General features: G+C 39.3%; 3 protein-coding genes across 8 annotated transcripts; 1 reads left to right on the top strand and 2 right to left on the bottom strand.

The window, feature by feature from the left end:
• The first annotated feature begins 364 nt into the window (after nt 1-364).
• Nucleotides 365-5,167, top strand: siae (sialic acid acetylesterase). 2 transcript variants are annotated; one of them, XM_044201781.1, is made up of 10 exons: nt 365-548; nt 859-1,020; nt 1,468-1,622; nt 2,046-2,184; nt 2,502-2,667; nt 2,871-2,953; nt 3,038-3,171; nt 3,463-3,617; nt 4,280-4,466; nt 4,681-5,167. In XM_044201781.1, the coding sequence occupies exons 1-10, from the start codon at nt 440-442 to the stop codon at nt 4,945-4,947; spliced, it is 1,557 nt and encodes a 518-aa protein (XP_044057716.1). In that variant the 5' UTR covers nt 365-439; the 3' UTR covers nt 4,948-5,167. The 2 variants fall into 2 exon arrangements, with proteins under 2 accessions (XP_044057716.1, XP_044057717.1); XM_044201782.1 differs by lacking the exon at nt 365-548 and having other exon boundaries at nt 1,014-1,137.
• On the bottom strand, nt 5,081-12,650 carry tbrg1 (transforming growth factor beta regulator 1). 5 transcript variants are annotated; one of them, XM_044201777.1, is made up of 15 exons: nt 12,405-12,650; nt 12,010-12,141; nt 11,451-11,508; nt 11,242-11,324; nt 10,999-11,035; nt 10,565-10,627; nt 9,529-9,765; nt 9,257-9,327; nt 8,769-9,010; nt 8,513-8,649; nt 8,118-8,264; nt 7,679-7,776; nt 7,372-7,482; nt 6,465-6,610; nt 5,081-5,859 (listed from the first exon to the last, which is right to left on the bottom strand). In XM_044201777.1, exons 2-15 carry the CDS (start codon nt 12,126-12,128, stop codon nt 5,771-5,773), a joined length of 1,638 nt encoding a protein of 545 aa, XP_044057712.1. In that variant the 5' UTR covers nt 12,129-12,141; nt 12,405-12,650; the 3' UTR covers nt 5,081-5,770. The 5 variants fall into 5 exon arrangements, with proteins under 5 accessions (XP_044057712.1, XP_044057711.1, XP_044057715.1 ...); XM_044201776.1 differs by having other exon boundaries at nt 12,438-12,649; XM_044201780.1 differs by lacking the exon at nt 12,405-12,650 and adding an exon at nt 12,285-12,393 and having other exon boundaries at nt 5,081-5,854.
• Nucleotides 12,651-14,231: 1,581 nt separating this feature from the next.
• On the bottom strand, nt 14,232-26,159 carry LOC122879082. The gene is made up of 21 exons (XM_044202786.1): nt 26,040-26,159; nt 24,423-24,670; nt 24,081-24,229; nt 23,798-23,923; nt 23,241-23,402; nt 23,030-23,141; nt 22,808-22,950; nt 22,432-22,588; nt 22,011-22,114; nt 21,641-21,702; nt 19,356-19,655; nt 19,023-19,139; nt 18,698-18,825; nt 18,399-18,547; nt 17,949-18,074; nt 17,462-17,623; nt 16,818-17,016; nt 16,595-16,725; nt 15,948-16,113; nt 15,686-15,789; nt 14,232-15,062 (listed from the first exon to the last, which is right to left on the bottom strand). The coding sequence occupies exons 1-21, from the start codon at nt 26,157-26,159 to the stop codon at nt 14,959-14,961; spliced, it is 3,069 nt and encodes a 1,022-aa protein (XP_044058721.1). The 3' UTR covers nt 14,232-14,958.
• Nucleotides 26,160-26,463: the final 304 nt, after the last annotated feature.

Here is a 26,463-nt window from a genome sequence, read left to right as displayed (position 1 = left end):
TACTAGTTAACAATAGAGCTTAGTTAACTCGTGAATGGCCGCTGCCACAGCCACCAATCAATTATTCCACAACATGTTTTCCACTGATTCCAGTTCAGCAGACTTTTGAAATCGCTTGAAGGACCATTTTATAACCAATGCATCACTGTCTGTATCTCCAAAGTCTTTTAAAAGACCTATAATGGCGTTTGTTCATGCGTCGTTGTTTCCTCATCTGTTTCGTTTATATATGCAATGAGGCTGCACTGCTGAAAGTTTAAAATTGTGTGTACACTTGCTATAGAAACATCAGTTTGCCAGGGTCAGCCATGTTTTTGTTTACGTTTGACGTCGTGCACCTAGAACGCTTGGAGGTCGGAAGTCGTAAATTCCGACCTCGGACATTGTCCCGAACGCAGCATAATAGACGGTGTGTCCCTGAACATTTGAGCTAACTGGCATGACTTTGGCTAACAGAGCTTTTATCAGCTTTTATGGACGTGGTTGTCTTCTTGTCATGGCAGTAACACTGTGTATTGTTATACTTATAGCTTCTATTCACAACTGTGGTGAGTACAGTCTGTCAAAATGTGTGTCAGCATTAAACTGCAGTGTAACTTACTGGAATTTCTGCGTCAAAGCTAGCAAAGAAATTAGCTAGTTTACTTAATATTTTAAAACAGAAACTTAAAGCCAGTTCTGCTTACTCAGCACACCATGTCTGTACCAATCTCCTCTTTATATATTGCTGTTTTTTATGCTGTTACATTGTGATTTTGAATCTTCTACACAGACTGTATAAAACAGGTTTCTAAATAATTATTTCTCATTGCATTTTATAGAAGCACTAAGGAAATGGTAAAATTGTTGTGTATGTAGATGGGAACCTGCGCTTTGCCTCCTACTATGGAGATCACATGGTGCTGCAAAAGTCTCCGGAGAAAGCTGTGCTGTGGGGCTACGGGCCTGAGGGTGCGCATGTCACCGTCTTCTTGTCAGGACCAATGCAACAGAAAACCTCACCGGTCAGTGTGACAAAAGGTGAGTACGGCCTGTTGTTGTCAGGTGGGAAGTTGATGCTGACGTCCGCAGGGTACTGAATGGAGGCAGAAGGGCAAACTGAGTGATCCTGACGGGCAGATATGGCAGAAACCCCAGGTTTGTATCAGAGCTTTTGTTGCGTGACCATTGTTGGGGCAGTTAGGGTGTGGCATGAAGAAAGTGGTTTGGAAATTTCAGAATGAGTTCCTCAACCATTTTTTATAATATAGTTAGGTAGTGTCATGTTTCCCAGTTCCGTGTTTCAGTGACTCCACAGAACATGTAATATCAGGATTTCTCTCTTTATACTGACTTGCATCCAACTTCTAAAAATAAAATATATATCGTATACCCCTCTGTCCGTAGTCCAAAGGCTAAAAGCTTTCACTTATTCATTTGGGCACTTTACTTTGTTTACAGTCCATGTATCAGTAACTGTTTTTACAGGTATCTGGCGAGTCACCCTTCACCCTGTTGAAGCTGGTGGTCCCTACAATGTGACAGCAGCCGTTCAGAAGAGCACAGCCACTCTGACAGATGTGCTGTTTGGAGACGTTTGGCTGTGTGGAGGGCAGAGCAACATGTACTTTAAAACATCTCAGGTAGGCCGAGCCAAATGAACACCTGTCTATCTTTCTGATGAGCTCATTTGCGTTAATATAAATGTGCAGAGTAGAAGTCTGTCTGTATGGCCGAATCTTGAAACAAAACCTTTTCACTTATATTACACACAAAACATAGGAAGTTAGTATCAATTTAATTTACTTTGTTTCTTGTTTGGTGTAACAGAATTGGCTTCAAAGGACAGTGTAAATGCCAGAAAGACGAATAACAACATCTCTGACATAGAGCAAAACCTTAAAAGTCCTACTTTGGCTGTAGTGGTCAGAAAGGTTGCACAAATCCATTTGTGGCATGAAGCATTCTAGACAAAAAATAACTTTCTCTTTGGTATGTATGTATTCATATTTTATTGTTTAATGAACTAATGAATTTCATTTATTAATTAATTTATTCTCCAATAGATTTTGAATGCATCAGAGGAGCTGGTCCTCGCAGCAAAGTATCCCCATGTGAGGACTTTTATGGCAGCCTTGAACCTGAGTGAAACTGAGCTGACTGATTTGATTCAAGTGGAACTTCCTTGGTCTGTGCCCACAGCAAGTAAGTCAAGGATTTATTTATTTATTCATAGAATTGTTTAAAGACTTTGCAGCTGAAGGTTTTGGTTTGGGGTGTTGAACTGCAACTGAGCCAGTTATAAATGCTGTGTAATAGAAACATGCATGTATTGCATATGTTACTAAATCCAAGCTATTGTTTTGTTATGGTTACAGCACAGGACATTATGGTACTGTATGATGTAATTACATTTTTTAAAATGAACAACAAATATCAACCATGATGCTATTTGTTTATGTGCAAACTACCACCTCTTGCATTCTGCTGATTGATGGATTAACAGGCAGGTGTATTTCCAGATCTGGCAGAGTTCTCTGCAGTGTGCTGGCTCTTTGGACGTTACATGTATGAGAATCTGAAGTATCCCATAGGACTGGTGGAGTCCTGTTGGGGAGGCACACCTGTCGAAGCCTGGTCATCTTCAAGAGCACTGCAGCAGTGTGGACTAGAGCAAAATAAAAATGGGTAAAGATATGAAAAAACACAATTCAGCTGACCTGCAGACTAATATGTATGGTAATAGATGTAGGATGTGGATGTGTGACACACTGTTCTCATGCAAGTATAATAACTGTTCTTGTGCTCACAATAGTTTGGGGTAATAGCCAAGAAAAGTTAGCTTGCACTAACTGCACTGTTGCTACTTTTTGCACATTAAAATCTCTCAGTCCTAAGGAAAATTCTGTCTTGTGGAATGCAATGATCCACCCGTTGCTCAACATGACCATCAAAGGAGCTCTCTGGTACCAGGGTAAGATGACCTGCACAGGTATCAGATGTTCACAATAGCTACATGTTATATATCATGCATCTAAAAAGCTTGTGTTGCTTTCAGGTGAGGAAAATGCAGACTATCATCAAGAGCAGTACAACTGTTCCTTCCCTGCTATGATTGATGACTGGAGGATGGCGTTTCACCAGGGCTCAGGGGGGCAGACAGCTCACGACTTCCCCTTTGGATTTGTCCAGGTAGGTTAGTATTTTAGTTTTAAGTTGCATAAAAGAAACAAGAAACACATAATACATTTGAAAATCAAAGTTATCATCAGTCATCATCAGTCTAAGAGTCTTAGAGTGGATTTTTAAAAACACTATATGAAGAATTTGAAAAATGTCTGACTTTGGTGCCCCCTAGTGGTACCATCAAAGACTGTGGCAGACAGCGATATGTGCTACTTTGCCACTATGTAGGATAGAAAGCTTTTAGCAAATATCATTTGCAGTATTGCATATCTAATCCATGATTTCTGTACTTTGCAGCTGTCCACCTACAAAAAAGCCTCCACAGATGACGGCTTTGCAAACATCCGCTGGCACCAGACAGCCGACGTTGGCTTTGTCCCGAACCCCCGGATGAAGAAAACCTTCATGGCTGTGGCTTTGGATTTACCAGATGAAACCTCACCCTACGGCACGTAAGGATTGTGTTTGTATTCATAGCATGTGACATCTTTGCAATACTAATGAGCATTACGTACTTATACAGGTATTTGTTAATACCTATGTCATTAACAAATGGTACCACATCAGGAACTGTGGAACTCCTTCATGTAGATTTATTCAACAATTCTTACATATGTCAGAATTTCATGTAAAACTAACTCTTAAAATGAGAGGTGTGTTGCAGAAGGTCAGTGCTATTTTTAACTACCATGCCAGGTTTGACCTGATTTTTTTGTTTATTGTATAAAAAATGCTGCAGTAAGAGTTTTAATTGGAGCAAAGAGCTCAAATCACACCTGTTTAAATGTTTCTGCTCTTATAAACATCTATAAAACTTTTCATGGACTTGCCCCTGATATGCTGCCAAGACACAGTAAGTCCCTGGCGTGATTCTCACATCAACAGACTTTCTTAATGTACCGAAAACTGAAAGACCAACAGGGAAACAGCTTTCTGCTGTTTTTGTCTTCATTTAAAGTATGACACTGTGATGATGTGACCTGCTTTTGTATTTCCAAGTGATGAGCTGCTTTTTTTTTTTCTTTTCTTTACTCTATTGACTTTCAACCTATTTGGTCTTACCAACTGACTCATCCATGATTGTTAAAAGGATTTGTGATTTTATTTGTTTCAGGATCCATCCCCGAGACAAGCAGGATGTAGCCTACAGACTGACGTTGGGAGCGAGGGCAGTGGCTTATAACGAGAAGGATGTGCCCTTCCTTGGACCTTTCCCCAACCAAATCCTGTCCACTCGAATGTATCTCAACATTACCTACAACCAGACAGTCTCTGTCACACCGTCTAAAGACATCTTTGAGGTAAGGCTGGCGGCGGTAGTCAGTGTGAGTTATGTCCCATATTCACCCGCTGGCTTTGTTAACAATGCTAACACAAAATCACTATTAAATAACCATTAGATGTAGTTGATGTTTGGTTTGATGATTTCTTGAACAAACTAATTTCTGGCAAAATAAATGAGCTCAAATCAGTGAATGTTACTTCTTTTCATCCATTTGTCTTGTTTTTCTCTAGATTTGTTGCTCTGGGATTCAGGCTCCATGTGGGCCTCAGTCTCCTTGGGTTCCAGCTCCCATCATGCAGTGGGATCTAACCACTGTCCAGTTATCTGCCAATTTGTGTCCGCCTGCTGACGAAGTAGCTGCTCTCAGATATGCATGGAGAGACTGGCCCTGTGACTTTAAAGCCTGTCCAATCTACAGCGCCAGTGGGATTTTACCTGCACCTCCTTTTATTATCATCCGCCATCCAGCCAAAGGAAACGTTTGGAAAAGCTACTGAACCACCAGATCAGTCTGTCTAGAAGTGTGTGTATATATATATATAATTTTGGTTATACTGTTTATCCTTTATACAATCTATGCTGTTACAACCATTGCCATTAATTGTATGAATGTTAAACATGACAAATGTGTTTTTGTTAAAATACAAAGTTTACAACACAAAGGAGTCTTTATGACGTAACATAATTTGCACAAATAAATGACAAATCAACAACTAAGTTTATGCCAATGCAATGAAAGTATTCATAATCAAACATGAGCTACTGTTTCTTCAACTGGAAAAATGTTTTCCCTATAATGAGTTATAACTGCAACTTTAAGTAGGGTACCATCAGTTAAATAGGGTGCCATGTGCCAAAATCTGTATATGGGGAAAGCATAATAACCCTTTTTCTGTGTAGTCCCCAATTAGTAAAAAAGGTCATAGTAATTACATTTTAAACATAATGTCACCTGGGACTTTCTCAAATGCACCACAGATGTTTGTGTATATACATATAGTAAAAAATGCAATTGTCAGTACATAGGTGTTGGGTTTATGTTGCTATTGGCACGTTAAGCACAAAGCTAACTCACCAGCCACATTCAATATATTAGCATCAACCATGCTAGCACACATCCCCAGTAATGCTGTCTGGGACTTGCTAGAAGATGACATACAATAAATAACATAGGTTTGAGTTACTTTTTGCTTCTGTTTCCTGAATTACTGAACCAGGAAGGAAAAGGGTGAAAAAAACATTGTAAGCCACGTAAATAAGAATGAAGGTTCATGAGGATTGCGATCATGTATGACCTTGAATTCAGTTGTGCTTTCAGAATCAGGAGCTGAAATATGAGGTAGAGGGCTTCATGGTGGGGGAGGTCAGGTGGTGCTGATGAGAGGAGCTAGGAGACTGCGGCGTCTGTCCTGAAGAAAGAGTCACTGTCAATGCTGAGTGATCATCATGTCAGCATTAGAAAATGCAAGAGATAACAAAAAAAGAAGTACTGTGAAATATTTGGCATTTTCCTAATCCTAATATTTACATACTGTGACTCCTGTAAGGGAGTGCACTTTTATTTTTCAGTTAACTTAGCCACTTACATTTATGATATGTTATTTACAGCAGAGGTCTGGAGGAGCAGTTGGTGGGGTAAGGAGGGTTATTCACATACACTCCAGCAGAGCAAAGTATAACTGAGTGACTCCACTGGAGCAGCTTCACTGCTTTGCTCACACATTTTGACAGCAGTTGTCCAGAAAGAAGACAGTTTTTATTTGTTTCCCCAGCAAGGGATTTTTACCTGCCACAGGCCCAGCTGTTAAACCTAAGGCTACCCTGGTTCCTATATGTTTGCTGGACACACCAGCTTTGATGCACACCTACATTACATTACTTGAGTGTTTGCTTGTACTGTACAGTACTTGCAATAATCAAGGTCCTGTAAACAGTAACACAACATGACAGAGGTAATGTACACTTCATCCAAGCTAAAAACATTGCCAATCTGGAAAAGTGATATTTAAGCGACCTGTTAAGTGCTCCGTCTTGATGTTCTCATCAAAGCCCTTGTGTCTCTGGTAGGCCTCAAAGTTGACTGAGGCGTCGTCCTCTGATAGGCTGTGAGGAACCTGGCCATCACCAGGGCGACACACCTCAAAACGTATCCATCGGTAGCTACATAAACAAAGTTTTAAAAAAAAAGACGTCCATTTATAAAGTCTCAACTCCTAGTGATTGTAAGCTGGCTGAACGTTTGTATGCAGAATATATTAACATGATTGAAATGTATTAATCATGCCCTGTAATTTGATGTTCAGCTAGCACAATTGCATATCTCAAAAAGGAAAAATTCAATTAACTGCAAAATTGTTAGAATATTTTCTTTGTGTCTTTCAGCTTCAGCTAGAGAATTAACTGCGTAGAACTGGCTAAATAATTACTAGATAGCTCAGGTCCCAACAAAATATGAATTCACTTTGCATAACTAAGTCAGCATGTTTCCATGACCTAAAAATGTTACTAATGACTTGTTAATGTTTTCCTTCTAAGAAAAGTTTGAAATGATTCTCTGTCACCAAGAATTATCATCATCTTAATCATCATATTAATGCTTTGCATATGGCAAAACAGGTTGGAAAGCATACTTCAGTCTATAATAATTATTGTAATTAAATGACCCATCTATTAAATGCCTTATAATCCCTGTCTGGGAGCCACATTTCATGGTTTTCCCAAAGTTACCACGCTACCTACACTATGCTCTTGTTTTAGTATTCTTCTGCTTTTCCAGTTAGACAGCTGAAGTCTAAAATGTTGTAAAAACATAAAAACAAATCTCATCCTTAAATGATAATCTGCAAGTCAGAAAAAATATGAAGTGCATGTTGTGTGTATTGTAGTCGATAATCCATATTCAGTGAGATGGGTGAATTTACTTGCTACATTTGCGTGCTCCAGGACAACTCTGGATGAGATTCTGGATGGTGGGGTGTGAAAAGCCAAAGAAGTCAGCTCCTGATGGCACGATGGGCGCCACAGACTTGGAACTAAGAGAAGGACATGGTGAAAGAGTTCAAAATTATATTAAAAGGTGAATAAATACATTTGAATTGGCTTTCTGAAAATAGTTATGGTGACAAACACCAAACCCCAGAATACAAAACCATTGTGCTGTTTGTTAATTTATGCTGAATACCCCAAACAACCACAACCAATCCAAGCATGTGTGGTGAACTTTGGTACCTGACAGATGCGATGGCCTTCAATAGATTGGAGTGGCATGTCAGGGCAGAGGAGGCCACGATGGCATTCTGAGGATCTTCTTCAGGCACAATCTCAAACTGGGGGGGAGGAGGGCAATATTGCTATTACTGAACAAAACACAACTTAATCAACAAAGTTGCACACGGCAGTTTTGTTGTGTTCCCTTGGATCTAAACAAAATGTTTTATTCGTCTTTATTTTAACTAGAAACTATTTACATCTGAAAACGAGGACATTTGGCAAACCTGACTTCAGTAATTCAGTTCAATTAAATTTTATTTATATAGCGCCAATTCATAACAGAAGTTATCTCATTGCACTTTTCCTATAGAACAGGTCTAGACAGTACTCTTTATAAGACTATTTACAGAGACCCAACAAATCCCACCAAGTAGCATCTGTGTGTGTGTGTGTGTACCTGTGGACCTGTTCCCCCATCCTTGATTTGGCAGGTGTAGAGGCACTGATGGTCAGGATTTTTCATGCTAGCAAAGACTCGTGTGCTACAGAAGCCCACTGGGTAGATAGCACACTCATCATGGAACAGCATCCTGTCTGTGATGATCTGCAGAGCGGTCAAAAGTTTGCATTTGGAAAAACACATTTAGAGGTTAGTGTCAGCTTTTAGAGAGGCTTTCATATTATCAACATTTTGTTGTGTTGTAGACTTAATATTTATTTATTGAACCACCATCTGATGGACAGTTTAACTTGTCATAGCAAGAAGAGAGCATGTATGACTAATAATATAAGTGACAATAATAGTAATGATGATAATAAGGCTATGACATATGAGTCACGCCAGACACTGACCTCTCCGAGACTGTAGACTGTTAAACCTCCCAGTACGATGGGAAAGACGGGGCGACCGGATGAGTCCAGAGGGATGGGCTGCACCAGCTTCCGAGACCCGTCTGCCAGCTTTCTCTTCTTAGACATCTTCTTTGGAACTGAAGAAACATGAAAGAATAAAATAATGGGTCAACTGTCTTGAAAGGTGAATGTAAACCATTCAGATTCCATCTGTTCTCAATATGCATCTGCATTAATGCTTGACCACAGCACTCACATTCCTCCTTTCCATTTTCCCTGCCTCGCTCTTTCCTTTCCTTCTTGGGTTTTTTAAGAGGTCCGTCTTCCCCTGTTGACATCACTGACGCCAGGTTATGCCCCCCCGACAGGCCTGAAACCCCTGCAGGACCTGAGGTTAATGCCACAGGCGGCACAGGTGGATGAGAGATTGAGCTAGTTGTTGGCAGTATCTCCCCGTCTGACAAAGACTGGTACTGCAACAATGACTTCAGTAAAAACCTGGAAATGAAAATGAATACGAATGTGAATGAATCACTGGGTTTTTTTAAATGTGACATGGCGTGAAAAATGGAGTCCCATTACTCTGCATCACAAAAGCACATCCATCATGTATTAAGAGTACAAAAGTAACGGGATAAAGTGAAGCGAATAGGTGGAAGGTGTTTGCTGAACACACCAGTTGACCAATTCCAATTTTTAGAGCATTATGGGAATTATAAGCATAGCTGAAACATGTCCACTCACCTCCGCTCCTCCTTTGCCCTCAGAAACTTCTCTTCTAAGTGGGCAATTTCATCACAGAGAGCTGCATTCTCCTGCGGGAAAAAATTACAACACTGTTAATTAAAGAGCTGCGGATCTAAACTGGTTGTGAGAGTAACTTAAATTCTATACAAATGCAACCCTTCTCACCAATGATGATTTGAAAATTCTAACAATCACTCTTTACAATATCATACCATATATGCATGATGTGAAAGAAAACATAGCTTTTTAAGAATTAATAGTTTACTCACAAATATCATGGTACGAGCAGCTTTGCGCAGTCTAAGGTACTTGAGTCGGTACTTTTCATTCTGGTTTTTTCGTGGACCTCTCTTCATCTTGGTCTTGTGCTCTGAGGAACTGGTGGGAGATGGGAAGGCGGGCACAGAAGCACCTGAGCCAGAACTGGAGATGGTGTTCTGCTGCGGAGAGCCGAGGAAAGACTGGGCAGTGAAGGCCTGCAGGGCCTGCTGCCGCTCCTCATCAGTCTGTGAGGAAACAGAGGGGGAGAGAAAGACAGAGATCTGTTCATATGTACCAAGAGTACCTGAGGCTAATGTTTGTGTTGCCTTCAGGATGATGGATGAAAATACAGACTAAAATGTAGATGATAAAATGACACGGATGGAGCTTACACTTAAACTGCTGTATGACATACAATAAAGGTTACTGAAAACAAAATGTGCATGAGATCTTCAAAACTGAATACATTTAAATAAAGACATTATTTCTACTCTGAATTTATCTCAGAACTCCTCTGGGAGGATTTCCCTCTTATATCCCTTTTCACACTGGAACACAGATCCAGGAAGACATCTGTTGTTACCAGGTTTGCATTAATCCAAATGAATTGTCCAACATGGCTCCAAGATCCCGCTGCTGACCAACATTTAACACAGGTCCGACACGGCTCATCGGCTTACATTTCTGCTCTTCTAGATCCTTGCATCTGCTTTTAATAAAGTTAGGAAATAAATAGCAGATATCCTATGACATCACACCTGGCTATCAGATTGCCAGATATTGAATCTCCACTGCAAAAACCCTGCACCTACCACTTGTAATGATGTTGAAATGTAATTTTCAACATAAATAAAATCTGTCTATATGATAGAATTATACCAGGCAGTGATGTGTGTCGAACTACTTCTGGACCCAAATCTTTTGTGAACAGCAACTTCTCAGTATTTATCCATCATTGTCATAAAAGGTCAAATGCATTTTCAGTTTCCCATAACTTTTTCGGGTTTTGTGTGAAATTGGCATCAAGTGTCCCGTATAACTCACCAGCAGTGCAAAGACTCCGTTTCTGTTCTCAATCCTCTTGAATCTCCTGCTGCCTTTTTGTGTCTGAAACATAATGTGAGACTGAGGCCAATGCATGGGGCTGGGAGAGCCAAATTTGATTCCTAAAAGCTGGGGGTCAATTTAGATCAGTTCCACCATTATTAGATACAACAGGTTCAACGCTTCTGCATCTGAGCACAGAGCAACCTTTGTTCTGAGTAAAGCACAGAAGTGTCTGCCTCTTCAACAAATTCAACAAATAAGGTCAAAAGAAGCAAAATGGAAAAACATGGAGAAAGAAAAAATAGTAACAGAAACACAGATGATGCATGTACTTCATCCACTGAACTAACACAAAAGCTAAATAGAGGTGCAAGTTATTATACTCAACAGCAGAGGTTGCTGTCAGACTGAGTCTTAAACTTCCTCCTTACCTCACGGTACATGACAGCCTCCAGGCTTGACTTTGCACTGCCAGGGAGAGAACAACAAGAGAAGCAATGTAGATGTAGATTCAGGAACAAGTTTGCGGTCTACTTAAGAAATTAAGACTAACATCAGGCTTAAATATTCAGTGAACATCAAAAAAAGAAGCCATCCTCATTGTTTCACAGTTTGGCATAACAAGTGAGCACATGGGCAATAAGATGTGTAGTAAATTGAGAGGCTTGCTGTACTTGGATTGAACAAGTCCCCTGTCAATGATTCTCTGTTTAATCTCCTTTATGTGCATAGGACGTCCAGCTTCTTCCAAGACAATCTACATGAGAAAAAGAAGAAACAAAAAAAGACTTGCCACAACACACAAAAAAATCTTACAGCAGTTGATTGTGGTAAATGTTATTAATGACACCAAACTGAAATATGAAGAATAAATGGCAGATACCTGTGCAGCATCGAGCCATGTGAGGTTTGGCTTCTCTGCAATATCACTAGGTGGTTCGCTGCAAATAGAAAATGTTTAGTATCATCCAGTTTAACATTATTATTTGATTTATTGGCACTTTGAAAATCATTACTTATGAAATATCAACATTTTTGAGCACATAATACTCATACATATTTTAGTAAATAGTAAAACTACACCAGGAAATTAATCATGTTGGCAACTGCAAATGTGCCATGGGAGGTACTGTGTATATATTTTGCAAATCGCAAAGCACTTCTCCACTGTTGTTCAGGAGACAGTTTGGTATTAAATCATGGTATTAAATCTGATTTTTATTATGATTTGATTCACTGTGAGCACAAAACTACACCTATTGATGACAGAGTTTCATCTGGGCACATCTACATGGATGGGTTACAGTTCCACTCTGTAATCTAAACCGATGTATTAAATCTTGCACAGTGTATTTTCTATACCTATAAACAGCGAGTCTACACTGGATGTTTCTAAAGTATGACACAGTAGAGACATGTTTTAAAATCATATTATTAACAACCTCTCCAGAGTTTCAGTGGTTCCAGACAGACTTGCAATGCTGTCCAGAGCAGGAAACAGAGAGTAGTTCCCCTGTCCATCAGCCTCCATCTCAGATTCAAAAGTGTTGAGTGACTCCATAGGCGACAGGGACCTGCACAGAGAATAAACATTAACAATGCATTATTATTATTATTATTATTATTATTATTATTATTATCTCTTCAGGTACAGGAACTTCATACGCTCAGCTAGAATAACATTAGCAATATTGAGACTGTAAGCAAGGGAACGCACACAGAAATCTGCATATTCTGTTATAGTGCAGTTAGCAAAGACTTGCTAATTGCTCACAGATGCTAATAACATGATATACAAGAGTAACGGTTAGCTAGAAGCAAACAAACACACATACACCTCTATGATACTGCAGCAAACCAGCAAACCCACTTCTTTCAGTTCGTGCTCCGGATTGTTTGTTTCCGTGTGTCAACCGGAACCTTCGGTTGACATTATTGCATTGTTTACATACAGAGTGGCTAAATGCTAACGTTAACCACCTAGCGTTAGCAGCAGCCTCCGTCGTGATAAAGATATACTATGGAGCTGTGTACAGAAAAATGTTTCCGTAATATGGTTCAAAACGTGAGTATCCGTACAAATATGTATACCGTTAAAGGAGAAAGATGGAGGAACAAAAGTTCGTGGCTTAACCTTACACCGAACATTATTAATGAAAGCACTTCTACCGGATATCCGGTTTAGTTTGTTTCATTGAACTGTTTGTTAGATAGAAAAAATATGTTATATATAGGTAGAAAAATGGTAAATGGGGGGTTGCAGTCTTAAGCAGTGACCTAAGTCTCCTAACCTTATTCTTACATAAGCCTTATTTAACGTTCAAAATTTTCTCAACTGCATATCTTTTCTGCATTATTTCTAAACATCATAAGCAAAGCATTTCATTGAGCCTTATTTTAGCCCATGGATAATGAAATAACTCCTCGAAAACTCTGGGTGATTTGTGGGTGATATGTCTTCACATCAGTGAAATACTGACACAAGATGATGTCATCAGTGCAAGATTGAATCTATTGATTGCACTTTAGAGAAGCAATTGTCTGTGCTACAACAAATTAACCTACAGTACAAACTATTCTAAATTGGGTGTATTTTGTTTAGTGTTATATGGAACATTAAGGAGGATCTAGCCCAGAACGGACAAACCAATCACTGGCTCTATATAGGGCCTTTCGAATTTTTTCGAGTTTTGCAGCCACCATTGTTTCTCCTACATGCTTGGAAGGGGTGGGTGAGACGAGTGGTATTTAAATGGTTGTTAACTGCAATTTCACCACTAGATGCCACTACATCCTACACACTGGACCTTTAAGTCAAATGTAATTAAACCCAGTCATTGTTAACCTGGCATCAGAGTACTAACTGTGTCTCTGAATTCCTTGTCATCCAGGTCACGGGATATCTTGGAAATACTAAAGGATGATTCATGTTTCTTCTTCCAAGTTTTGGTGTTGTTCGTAACTGTTGTATGGAGAGGGTCCTGCCATAGCTGACCTCCATACACCATACACTTCAATAGTCAAAGGACACTGTGCTTCTGCTCCAGCAGCTCTTAAGTGATAAGATAGCAGGTAGTGTTGGTTTTATGTGCTGAGGTTTTGAGATAGCCTACATGTTCTCCTCTTCAATACAATGTAGGTGTATGGAATTTACTTTGTGGAGCTCACGGAATTGTAAAATTATATATAAAAATTTCAACAGCAACATTTTTTTCCAGAAACAATGTCTGATCTGGATAATCCACAGACCTCACTGTGGACAGTTTTCAGTGGAACTGCTTTCCACTGGGGTAATAGTCCGAATAAGAAATGTTGACTGCGTGTTCTGGCAATTAACTGGAGTATGGGGACACATTGTTTCAGGAAAGATTTTGCTGTTGTGTAACGCTGAAGTTGGATTTTCAGTGATATATATCTGAAAACCTGGGCAAATAAAACAATCTTCATGATGGGATACCATCAGAGGTGATGGAGTAAATATATTTTCTTGTAATGTGGGTGAACTAACCCTTTAAAGCTCCTATATTCTTGTTGAATGTATCTTCTGCACTTGATCACATCTGTGGTTTGTTTTGTGCCTCAACCAGGATTCTACTGCGTGCACACATGCAACACTAAACTATAAAATCCTTAATTTATCCATGTTCATGAAAACAGAAGTGACTCAGCTGTCTTTCTTTATTGGATCTTCTCTTATGTGGCTAAAGTTGAGCTAAACAAGCCCTGTGGTCCTAATTCTAAATTGCAGCATCCAGGCAAAAGACAGGAGTAGGCTATTTCACAACGTAACAGTTCAGACATGATCGAGAACAACTAATGGCTTAAAATGTTTGCTAATTTTTTACTGTGTAACCCAAGTTGGTGTTTGTAAATAAGAATAATCTGCAAGTTGGGCCCTGTTATGGCTAGTGGTGACGGAAAAATTGCAGGGGAGCTCTTGCATATCTCTATTTAACATTTATTTGTAACCCTGGAATGTGTTCAGAGGACAACCTTTAATCCCTTATTTTACTCCCAAAATTGTGCAATTTAGCATCACTGAAATGAGTAAACATCTCTGAGCAAATACATTCACCATCAGTACATTCCTTTGCAATTTCCATAAAGAAAAAATATGAAATAGAAACATTTTAAAGCAAGAGTATTTACAGAATTGATCGAATGATAATCACTCACTGACCTTTACCTCAGTTTGACCCTGTTATTTGCTGTAAGTCAACAGCCAAGCAGTAGTTAGACTACAAAACAAACATCCTGTCTCTGAAAGCTGTTCCGCACATCATAATAATAATGTATAATACTGTTATTCACGCGATCTGTTTCATGATTTGCTTGCTAACTGCAGTTACAGCTTGGAACATAGACGGTTGTGTCATTGTGCCTGTGAGTTCTCAGTAACAGTTGAGCCAGCCGTAGTTGAGCAGTACACGCATCACTCTCTTGTATGGCAGGTAGTACTCACTCTGCCTGGGGCCAGAGGAGAAATATAGATATCCTGTGGGAGGAAGGATTCAGTTTATATGCAAGTATGCAATTGAACTTAAGGCAGTATTAACAGATTTTTTGGCCACACAACGTATAAACACAACATTGACATATTACATTACAACTTATACTACAGTCACCTTATAAAGTTGTTATGGCGAACATGTTAGCAAACAGTTGCCCATTTACACATCCAGCAGATGCGGAGCAACATTAGCATTCATTTGGAGTTGTGTTTCTGCACACCTGACAAATATAAGTCCAATATTTACTCTCCTTTTTGCTCTGTTTTGGTTTCCACCAACTCCTGAGAAAAAATATCTGACTTTTTAGCTGCTAAATGCTCCACTACTATGTTCACAGCTAGTCGCTAACTTTGTGTGTCTGCCATGCTCATGCCCACTGTGTGCTGGAGATAGCACACAGTGGGTTTATCAAGCTTTTTTTGTTGAAAACAGTTGCATGTAGATGGAAACTAGGTTAATATTGGCAGTGAGAGTGAACTAAAACAGTAAACTGTTCTTTTAATATAAATATACTGATTACAAAGATGATCGTTTTCTGTAATTCCAACCGAAGGTGGCTCTTGACTATGAAATGGTTTAAATAAGTTAAGTGAATGACATTTCTCACCAATATTCTCAAAGGCTGCATCTATTTTGGAGCCTATGCCAGGGAAATCCTGAGTGATGAATCGTGGGTAGCCGAAGTCCATTTGGTTTCTATCCTCATCATAGCTTCAAGAGAGAAAAGAGAGAGTATTACAAATGCTTTGTAGGTATGTAGCTGTATCTAATAAATGTCTCATTAATCAATAAATGTTCATTTTTATCTACTAAAGACCAACGGACACATGCCAAAACAAAATAAAGACTTGATCATGACCAACACTCACCTCCAATACTGGTTATTCACAAACATTAGTGTTTTTCTAGTAGTTGGCACATAAACGGCTGCATCCACCTTACTGACTGAAGAGGGGAGGCCGAGGTTGGTGATAAACTTTGGATAGCCTGAAATTATTGTCTTTGCATAAGCCCTTATGCCCCAGTATTGACGACCTGTAGAGAAACAGTTGGAGGTAATTATACCATGAATTGAGGATATTCAACATTCAACAAAACCCCATCCATCCATCCATTTTCTACCGCTTGGTCCCCGTTAGGGGGTCGCGGGTGACTGGAGCCTATCCCAGTGACTTCGGGCCTTAGGCAGGGCACACCCTGGACAGTGGCCAACTCGTCGCAGGGCGAACACAGACACAGACAAGGACAGACAACCATTCACTCACACATTCATTCAATACAGGCAATTTAGAGTTATCAATTAACCTACACATGCATGTCTTTGGACGGTGGGAGGAAGCCGGAGAACCCGGAGAGAACCCACGGTAACACGGGGAGGACATGCAGACTCCACCCAGAGAGATTGTGTGATGTTGGTCCGGTCCGGGAATCGAACCCACGAACCCACGATCTCCTTATTGGGAGGCAGGAGCTGTAGCCGCTCTGCCACCGTGCACCCTCAACAAAACCCCATTACCTTCAAAAAGATACACCACATCCTTGGATGGGACTTCAAAGGCAGCATCGACGTAGTTGATTCGTGGCCATTTTGTGTTCAATTTAGTTAAACGGATTCCTTGGAAAGTTGAACTCTTCCTCCAATAGTATCTAGTATGGATTTTAAATTGAATTTTAAAAATATGCATTTACACGTAAATGTCCCACATAAACAAGATGATCATCACGTATTCAAAATGTACCCATTTTTGAAGAAGTACAGGTCCCCCCTGATGGAGGTAGCTGCGTCAAACACCAGCTCGCGGCTGCACTGCTCGTCTCGGGGGTTGGGCAGAGGATCTGGATTTGGATCCTCTGTTGGTTCCTCTGGCTCTGGTCCAGGGTCTGGGCCACGAGGTGGTTTAGGTTTTGGTTCTGTTGTGGGCACTGGTGTACGGCTGCCTGAAAGATGGATTAGCAAAATCAAAAGTGACTAAACTATGACCTTCAATCATCATAAAGCAAACAACTATCGACATAAATAACTTAAAGATAGAAGCATTTTTAGAAACATTTATTTATGCTTGGGCCTTAAGCTCATGTTTAAAATCAGTCTGACTGTCAAGCATGCAAACCACAATAAAATGGATCCAGTTTCATTCCCATGCAGTGCGTTGTTGAAAATTGCAAACTACAGCACAGGGCATTCATTCATAGGTCAGCTGTTCATAGGTTGAAAAGAATATTCTGTCATCTGGCTCAGATGAACCCAAATTTGAAGTTCAAAAATTCAGCTCGGCTTTCACTTTGCAATATCTTTACTGATCATTTTAATGGAAAATTGTCTCACCTTAATTTAATCCAACATTAATTTGAATCATTATATAGAATCTGATGTTTTGCTTACCATAAAGTTCTTGAACCCCACGCCTGTCATCATCTGGCAGCCTGTATCCGTTTGTGCTGACGTATTTATAAGTGGGGTACATTAGTGCACGTCTGTCCCTGGAGTGATCCAGGCCCAGAGCATGGCCAAATTCATGGGCCGCCACCAGCAGCAGATTCACACCTCAACACAACAATTACAATGGAGTAATTCAGACATATTTGAATTTATATACAATATATTTGCTTTTTCATGCAGGTATTTATTTTAATCAATGGGCAAATTTCAGTGATTTACAGCATTTGAGAAAATGTCTGTTCTGTAAGTAAAAACTCAATCATTAGGACAATTCTGCTGAATATATAGGCTTAATTTTTTTCTCACACACTAAACAGTTTTCAGCTCTTATTCAGAACTGAACCACTGCACAGGGAACTGCACAGATTATGTACTGCTTCCCCAGTGGACAGGGCAGCTTCAGCTTTACTAACACATAAAATATATTTACCTCTTTGGGTGAGAGTCCAGGTTTCATCATCATCAAAGTGTGTGTCCCCTCCCTGACCCTGTCCAGGAGAGTTAGCATGAGCCAAGACTCCACCCGCCCCGTCAAAAGGGTAAAAGTCCCCGTGATCTGCAATAGGACAAAGAAGATAATGTAATCTATAGTTTCAGAGTGTAAGTCTATAATTGCATGCAGAGAAAATGATTTCCATAGCGGGCATCACCGATGTAACCATGTTTAAGAAAAATACTTTGTGTAAGGTCAGACAAATCTAAGGCAATTCATTTTAGTTTTTTACTTTTACCATGACTCTGGGGGAGCATTGTTGATCTGTCAGTCCACCACTTTGCCTCACAGATCTGTTAGCATGGCTGTGGACTCATGTCTTGTTATTTTATTTACTAGTAGAAGTTTAGGGTGTGTTTAAAAGCCTCTTGTTTAATCCAGACTCACATCCGCCCTTGAAAAGGATCATGATGTCCGCAGTACCGCTGTACACCTGTTTAAAGTCCAGCGGGATGACATCTCTGTAGAGCTGGAAGGCCTGAGCAATGGTTGCATCCACCTGTCTCTGGGTCAGATCTGGAGTGTACTGAGTGATCCTGTTCAGATCATATTATATACTATATGTTATTATCATCATCAGAATCATCTTTGGGTGATGTTTATATATCCAACCACCAAAAATACAATTATGTGACAAAAGTATTGACAATATTAAAATGCTCCTTCAGTATCTGGCTTCCAGTTACCTGTATGTAATCAGTCTTTTCTCCCATTTGGGTCTCCCAGCGAAGTGTCCATATCGGCTGATGTCTGACACACCACACCTAGGTGCCTTCATCACCTCAATAGTCTCATTATTCAAGACACCAGTCACCTGGTGGTCAGATGACGATATGAGGTAACAAAAACATAGAGATTTTTAAAGTGAGGTTTGAAAAATGTTAACATTTTTCCAATTGCTATATGATTTCTAGCATGAATCCTACGTCAGAGTTGAATTTATTAGCATTCATGATTCTGTTCATTATAAGAAGGCAAGCTTAAGTAAAATCTTTTATTCATTGGACATACCTCGAGGCCAAAGAAAGCCTGCATGGCCTGTAGATCCTGGCTGAAGGAGTTCTCAGTGATGCTTCGCAATGAGGAGTTTTTCATCCCAGCATCAGCGTAGAACTGAGAAAGGTATCCCTGATACCAGGAGAAGAAAGGTGATTTTATTAGACAAGTGATTCATGTTTCATTTCATCTGACTATGGCAGTGCTTATTTCCTGTCTACACAATCTGAATTTAAAGACTTCACTCATTTTGTGGCTATAAATGCACAATGTTCTACTGTATTCACCTGGTTAGTCCAGACCTAGTTCTCAGTTGCTAATATTTATGCAGAATATGTACTGCATTACCTCAGCCAGGTCTTCGTCCTCTGGTGAAACAGATGGTGCAGTGGTAGGTGCTGCGTGACACAGGGTTAAACAACCCAGCAGCACAATCCAAAAATCAGCAAGAGACATCTTGTTAAAGTGTTTTCTTTTCTCTATCCACTCTCCTCTTATAAAGGCAACCTTGACAGCCTGAGGTGTGTATTGTTCTGATAAAAGCTGAATAAGAGTATGCAGAGTCCTCTTGCACATTCTAGTAAATGTTAAGCCAAGCCCCTGTGGGGCTCCCCTTCCCCCAGAGGGGGAGAGAGTAAAGAGTGGCCCCTCTTATAACACAGTGGAGGAGATATGATCTGTTTAACTTCACTGATGAAACATTTGTGAAGCAGTTTAATTGTGTCTTGATATGGTCTCACGTTAGTGTTTACTTTTAATGAGATGCTTTCATGTGTTTCATCCCACCTTTATGATTTACCTTCTGATGTTTGCCTAATTTGTCATGTGCACACAGTGTAGTACACAAGGCAAGAGTACTGAGTAAATATACTGTAGATGCATGTGTTTTATCAGCCCAAATCAAATAGCAATAGTAGCAATATAGCTGCAATAGTGGAATCCAAATTAAATGAGACTGATTTGCTTGATTTGCCCATTTTAAATTCTGGTGTTTGGTGAAAAACAACAGGAACATACACTTTCAAACTGTCACTCATTCCACATGACAAATTGAAACAAAATATTTAAAAAAAATAATAAATACAAAACTCTGACAGCCAGAGATAAAGACAGCCACTCTTTCAAGAAAAAGATAAATTGGCCAACATTTTGTTGTTTTCAGTGTTCTTATGTACTTTTTGATAACCTTTGCTGTACAGTGACCACAGTCCAGTTTGGTGGGTAAACATGAGTATGGTGTGTGCAGTTAACTCAAGTCACATGACTTCATTTCTTTAGGCACTGAAATCCACTGACTGAGACTGGAACTACCTCTCGCAGCCATATGGGAATGTCAGTGTTGCTAAAGTTGCCCTGCACAGATTTCCACAAAACAGAGGCACTAACTGAAAGCTCACGTTACAACCGACTGAGTGGACAGAAACTGATTATCAGCACTTACCTGCGTATCATGTTTGTCTGATAAAGAATTCAGGCCTCCTTGCTTGCAAAGACAAATAAAGTATGATCCTGCAGCAGTGGTGTATTACTGTACTTACTGTAATACAATTCTGAGGTTCTTGCACCTAACTTGAGTATTTTCCTTTTATGCTACTTTATGCTTGTACTTACATTTCTGAGTAAAATATTGTACATTTTACTCCACTACATGTAATTGAAAGCTGTAGTTTTTGGTTACTTTGCAGACTAAGATTTTCTAAACCCATATTGAGCATCTAACATATAATGCACTGTTATACAGTAAATTAAACGACCCAATAGTATATAAAGCAGTTACAATTAACTCCACCGCAACCAACTACAACATTAAAATGCTGCTTACATGTTAATACATCTTTAATAATAATCCAACTGTTTCATATATAATAATGCAACACTGACGGAAGCCATTTTGCCTGCATACTGAGTGCTTTTACTATTCTTAGAGTACATTTTGTTAATAAATGTAAAACGTTGAATTTTGAATGCAAGATTTTTTACTTGCAATGGAGTATTTTTAACCTGAGGTATTGCTGCTTTTCCTTAAGTAAAGAATCTGAATGCATTCTTCCACCACTGCCTTGGAGAGCAACAATGAAACAACTGTGTTGTACAAAAGCATCTGAGATTTATGAACAAAACTGACATTTTATTGAGAGCAGTTGCACGCCCTGTTTTTACATATTCAGATTTACAACATAGTCAAAGTTATGTTAACTCTAATATCCTAAAGTACATCAAGGTATGATTTTCAAGTGGTATTTATTAAGATGAACTGAATGTACATTTTGAATACACATCTGAGTACAAAAGTTTAATAAAGTCCATAATATAAAAAAAGATACACTTTGCGCTTTATATTCGCATTATAACTCCTCAGTATCATACATCCATACACATAAGATGTATAAGTGCCATTGTACCCAAGAGGAACATCAGAGATGTAGTTTCCATACAGATACACACATACCCCCAAAAATCTAACAATTTAGTCAAAAACATAATGTTACATAATTATTATCTCAGTTTAACACTAATTTCTTTACTCAACAGTTCTTCTTAACTATGTAAACAATGTATTCTCAGTAACTTGCCCACCACTGCCCTCGACTGTCTCAACATCCTAGCCAAGAATTTGCTGAAATGATATTCACCACCCGCTTTCGTTTGAAGTCATACTGGTAGGATTTTGTCCCACTGAAGAGGAAGATGCTGCCTGTCAACAGAACATCATACAAAAAGTGTGTTATCCCCTCATATTGTTTCAAAACAAATGAGATGAAATGTGAACAACAAGGTTTAGCTGTAAACAGAAGATTTCTACTTGAGGAACACATTGTTCTGAAACCAGGGCAAATTTTGATTTCAGTATAAAAGTTTGCGGTAAACCCCACCCGTCCACCACCTGAACATGGTAAAAACAAGAAATTACAACTTCTATTTCAGTTGTATTCTATTTGTGTGACCTGCTGCTCAGGTCACCATAAACTGTAACAGTTTGTCTTTTTTTTTTTTTTTTTTTACCACGTGACTTGAAGGCAGCGTCGACCCTTCTCGGGATTCCAGGCCAGTCTGTTAGGATGAGTCTGGGGAAGCCGGGGTCCATCCTTCTGCTGCGCTCATCAAACCTGAGGTTGGTTCATTCAAACAAATTCTGTTTCAGTGCCTTTTTCAGTGTGGAACTGTCAGTATGTTTCTGCAGTGCACACAGCACTCTTCATGTATAATGTTGTTCATCAGTCCAATTATTTTTCCATACTAAAATGTATTTGTTGCTTGGGTACAGACAGTTTGCTATATTATATATTATAGATATTGATAATGTATTTATTAATTAAATTGATGGGTAAGTTTTCCTGTTGACATTTTTTTTCATGTAAATATTTACAATAAAAAACAGAGAATCATTTTAAATGTGAAGCAAGTTGGCATTAAAAACAGTTACCTGTAATAAACCTCTCCTATGAAGAAGACTGTTTTCCCATATTCGCTGACATGCACAGCAGCGTCAACCTGCCTGACTCTGGAGGGGAAGCCGTACTCATAGATGGAGCCAGCATGACTTATCATCTTAAGTTGTTGAACCACCCAGTACTTATGACCTGGAAAAACACAGCCGTGTCACTGCATTTTGGGACACTATGAAAAACAGCAACATACCACAAGCACAGCCAAACTCATTGAGCCTCCTGCATGAACTGCAACACTTAAGTTGCACAAGGCTGTAATTTGGGTGCAATGTTGTGTTCTCCTACTGGAAATCCAGCTTTGTCATGCTGACAAGGCCTAACTGATGATTTGCAGACTGCCCATTACTCTACCAGTGAATATGTACGCCACGCCTTTGACAGGGATGTCATAAGCGGCATCAACGTGAGAGCTGATGCTCGGTAAATATGTGCTGCTGTGGCTCTCTCTCAGGTGATTCCAATAAGTTGTCCGTGTTGTTCTCATCCACATGTACCTAGGTTGAATCAATAAGCAGACTCAGTTGCAGCTCCAACATATTGAAGCTCTTTTAATAATATAAAAACATATCGTACCTGTTTTTAAAGAAAACAATCTCATTTCCAATCATAACTGCTGCATCTAAAGAAAAGTTGGGGTGACACTTATCGGGGACTGGTTGTGTTTCCACTTTTCTTGTGGGTTTTCCTAAGACACATTGGAACAGAATGTTTTACATATGGCATTATACATTATGGTGCACTATCATTTTATTTCCATTTTGTGCATTTTTAATTTGTTCCTCACCGTACAGTGTTTGGATCCCAAGCACATCATCTTTGGATAGAGAGTACTGTGTACTGCTGTGATACCTGTAATTGGGGTACATGATAGCAGAGGGGTCTTTTGAGTGAGTCAAACCCAGTGAGTGGCCAAGCTCATGAGCGGCAACAGCGAACAGGCTGTAACCTGAAATACAGCAACAGACGAGTCCTATTAGTCCATTTGACACAGAATCACACAGAAAACTGTCAGGAATGTTGCACTTTTGGCCACACCCCAGTGATGATGTCACAGGAGGTGTTGTGTCAGCTGTCAAAGGCATGTCCAGCACCTGCTGTGACACTGACTGGGGTGTTATCTGAAGTGTAACATGTTTAAAGTTTCAATTTACAGCTGTTTGCAGCCAAATGTGGTTCAGAATTGACATTGTCGAAAGAAGTATTCAGATCTTTCACTTTAGTAAAAGTAGTGCAGTGTTTTGACAATCTGCAAAAGGTTTCTGATTCTTATTTTACAGGATCATCTTTTGTGTTCAATTTGCTTTCTAAATAATGTTGCCTCTCACAGAAATACTGACAAACCTTGCCTCCCCGCCGTCCATGTTTCATCCTCATCAAAGTGCACGTCTCCTCCCATCCCCCCTCCTGGCTGAAAGGCATGAGCCAGCACACCATGGGGTCCATCAAAGGGAAAGAAATCTCCATGAGCTGCAACAGAAAAGACACACACTATGAATTAGACAAAAATCTCATGTCCTTTGTTTGTATCTTTTTTGGTGTGGTATTATTAACCATAATTAGGAGGTCTGTCTTGAGTGTATCTTAACCAACATAATAATTGTTCAGAAGTGGTTTTCAGATTTACTTCTGCGGGTGAAGGAGAAGACTATATCAGCTTTGCCATGGTTGACTTTGATGAAGCTCAGTGGTGCTGCGTCACTCCACATCTTCAGGGCAGAACGGAAGGACTTTTCCACATCCTCTCTCTTCATGTCCTGAGTGTATTTGGCAATCCTGCATGCCAGTGCCAAAGATGGACACACAAACATGAGACAGTGGGAGCAACAAGTACCACAGCTGCAGCTATATTATCCTCTGCTGGCAAAATGAAATCCAAAAATTAAAACAAATAATCTACAAGAAAATGATCATTTTTCAATATTACAGTAATCAGTAAAAACAGGAAAAACTAGTTGACACATCTCACATGTATGTGATGGTGTGGTTCTTCCATTTAGGCTTTTCGGGGTAAAAGCTGTAGTTTTCTACATCTGGAAGACCACACCGCGGCTCCCTCATCACATCCAGGGTGTGAAGGTCCAGACGACCCGTCTCTCTCAGACCAAAGAAGTTTTGCATTTCTCTGATCTTCTCCTCTGTGGCTGACGCGGACCTGATCCTTCTTCCTGACACTCTGCCTCTGGGGTTCAGGTTGTAAAACCTCCTGAGGTAGCCCTGTTGTTGAGAGGAGTCTGAAGATGACTAAAATGTATCTGCAAATGGCATTTTATATTTTTTCTCTATTATGTTTTTCTACTTTTTTGGAATATGATGTAGTCTATGGTGGATGTGAAGTTAAAGCTGGTGTGTTTTTTTCAGATGCACTGATACAAAGACAAACAGGACTGACAAGATTGTTAAGTGTTCATGCAAATCCATTTTTCCTGATTGGGTGAATCCTGATCATTGATTGATCCTATTTATAAAATGTACAGTATATCGGTTGCAAAGAGGGAGATGAGGAGCAGACAAGTTAGAAAAAAGGATTTTGAGATTATTGAGAAGTGGATCTGCAAAAGGAGCTGCAATTTAGAACTAGCCATTCCCTTTGATAGTCTGTCTCTCTTCATAACCCTAAGTCAATAAACTGGACACTGATCATTACATCTCTGCAATAGTTGAGATAATTGTGCAATATCCTGTGTTAATACTCCTGTGCAATATACCCTTTTCAGTTTAAAATTCCCTATTTATTGATATTGAAATTTATTCATACCTCTATTACTGCTGTGCAATATCCTCTGTCTCATTATAAATAAGCTACACTTAACTTGGCAGTTCATGCACTATTACTTTAAACCATATTATTATCATCAACTGGTAAACCCACTTGTATTTCACACTTATTTTATTTTATACTTATACCCACATGGTACTTAATTTATTTTCTGACCTGTATTATAGTGTATTATAGTTTGTTTTTTTTTTGTTTTGTTTTTTTGCTTAGTACTTCTATTCCTGTGTGCACTGACATGATAGTGAGCTGCTGTAACAAAAGAGCTTCCCCTCAGGGATCAATAAAGTATTTCTGATTCTGATTCTGATATTTAGTTTTTCTCTGTCCATCAGGTAATGTTTAATTAAGAGAGAGATTAATCCACTATTTGAAAGACATTGTATTACTTCTTTTGATTTGCTTTCACAAAAGTAGTCACAAAGTAGTTTGGCTTGTTATATATATATATATATATAATCTTTCACTTCAAAAATAATATGAGATAATTAGTGGTAAATTTGGTTCAAATAAAAATATCAATAAATGGATACAATGTTATTTGCAATATTGGTAATAAAACGCCTGCATTATGCTCTAGCTACCACTTCATAATGGAACCAAACTAATCAAATACACACAATATTACCTTTTTAAATAAAAGCACAGTAATAAAACATTGCTTGGTTACAGTTATAGTTTAACATAGACGTTGCTGATAACAAAAGTCACATTCATAATCATGTAATTTAATATGTATAGTGCCAACATTTCCAATGGGATATCTGGGTCTAATATAAACTTTATAAAGACAGTCATCTACCCACAAACCTCAGCCAGCTCCACATCCTCAGGCCTCGGCCATTGATCCTGATCGATGGGTACAGTCCACAAGATTTCCGCTAACATCAGAGAGCCCAAAACAGGTATCCACACCCAGAACAACGCCATGTTTGAAATGCACATTTCCACCAGGCTTCACATTTTTTATATGGGAGTCTTCTCAGGGTTGTTGGGCAATCACGTGGCCCAAAGCACACAATCCTGGTCTACCTGTACCAATTTTCTGGAGGTTTTTGTGGTTAAAACCTCCCAATGAAACATCTACATACTGTGTCTGGGCTTTCTGTCTGCAATGGTGAAATATGTGTGTGTACAGTGTGTTTTGTAGTATAGAAACCAGAAGCCAAAAGTGATGTTTGTAAATTCTACTCAGGCAAGTCAAAACCTGGAGCCATTAGTAAGGCAAACCTAA

The sequence above is a fragment of the Siniperca chuatsi genome, linkage group LG7 (genome assembly GCF_020085105.1).
Source record: "Siniperca chuatsi isolate FFG_IHB_CAS linkage group LG7, ASM2008510v1, whole genome shotgun sequence".
NCBI lineage: Eukaryota > Metazoa > Chordata > Actinopteri > Centrarchiformes > Sinipercidae > Siniperca > Siniperca chuatsi.
The sequence above is the reverse complement of the archived record's forward strand: the minus strand, read 5'-3'. Positions and strand labels throughout refer to the sequence as shown.

Bases quoted from the DNA above. Each gene is read 5' to 3' on its own strand.
- siae (XM_044201781.1), top strand. From the start codon at position 440: ATGACTTTGGCTAACAGAGCTTTTATCAGCTTTTATGGACGTGGTTGT. The intron at 1,021-1,467 runs GTGAGTACGGCC...CTGTTTTTACAG, and splicing joins ACCGGTCAGTGTGACAAAAG to GTATCTGGCGAGTCACCCTT. The intron at 3,618-4,279 runs GTAAGGATTGTG...TATTTGTTTCAG, and splicing joins GAAACCTCACCCTACGGCAC to GATCCATCCCCGAGACAAGC.
- tbrg1 (XM_044201775.1), bottom strand. The intron at 11,509-12,009 runs GTTGTTAATAAT...TTCTATTTGCAG, and splicing joins ACCACTGAAACTCTGGAGAG to CGAACCACCTAGTGATATTG. The intron at 6,611-7,371 runs GTAAATTCACCC...TTGTTTATGTAG, and splicing joins GGAGCACGCAAATGTAGCAA to CTACCGATGGATACGTTTTG.
- LOC122879082 (XM_044202786.1), bottom strand. From the start codon at position 26,159: ATGGCGTTGTTCTGGGTGTGGATACCTGTTTTGGGCTCTCTGATGTTA. The intron at 18,826-19,022 runs GTATGTCCAATG...TCTGACCACCAG, and splicing joins AGGCTTTCTTTGGCCTCGAG to GTGACTGGTGTCTTGAATAA. The intron at 18,548-18,697 runs GTAACTGGAAGC...TGATCTGAACAG, and splicing joins AAAAGACTGATTACATACAG to GATCACTCAGTACACTCCAG.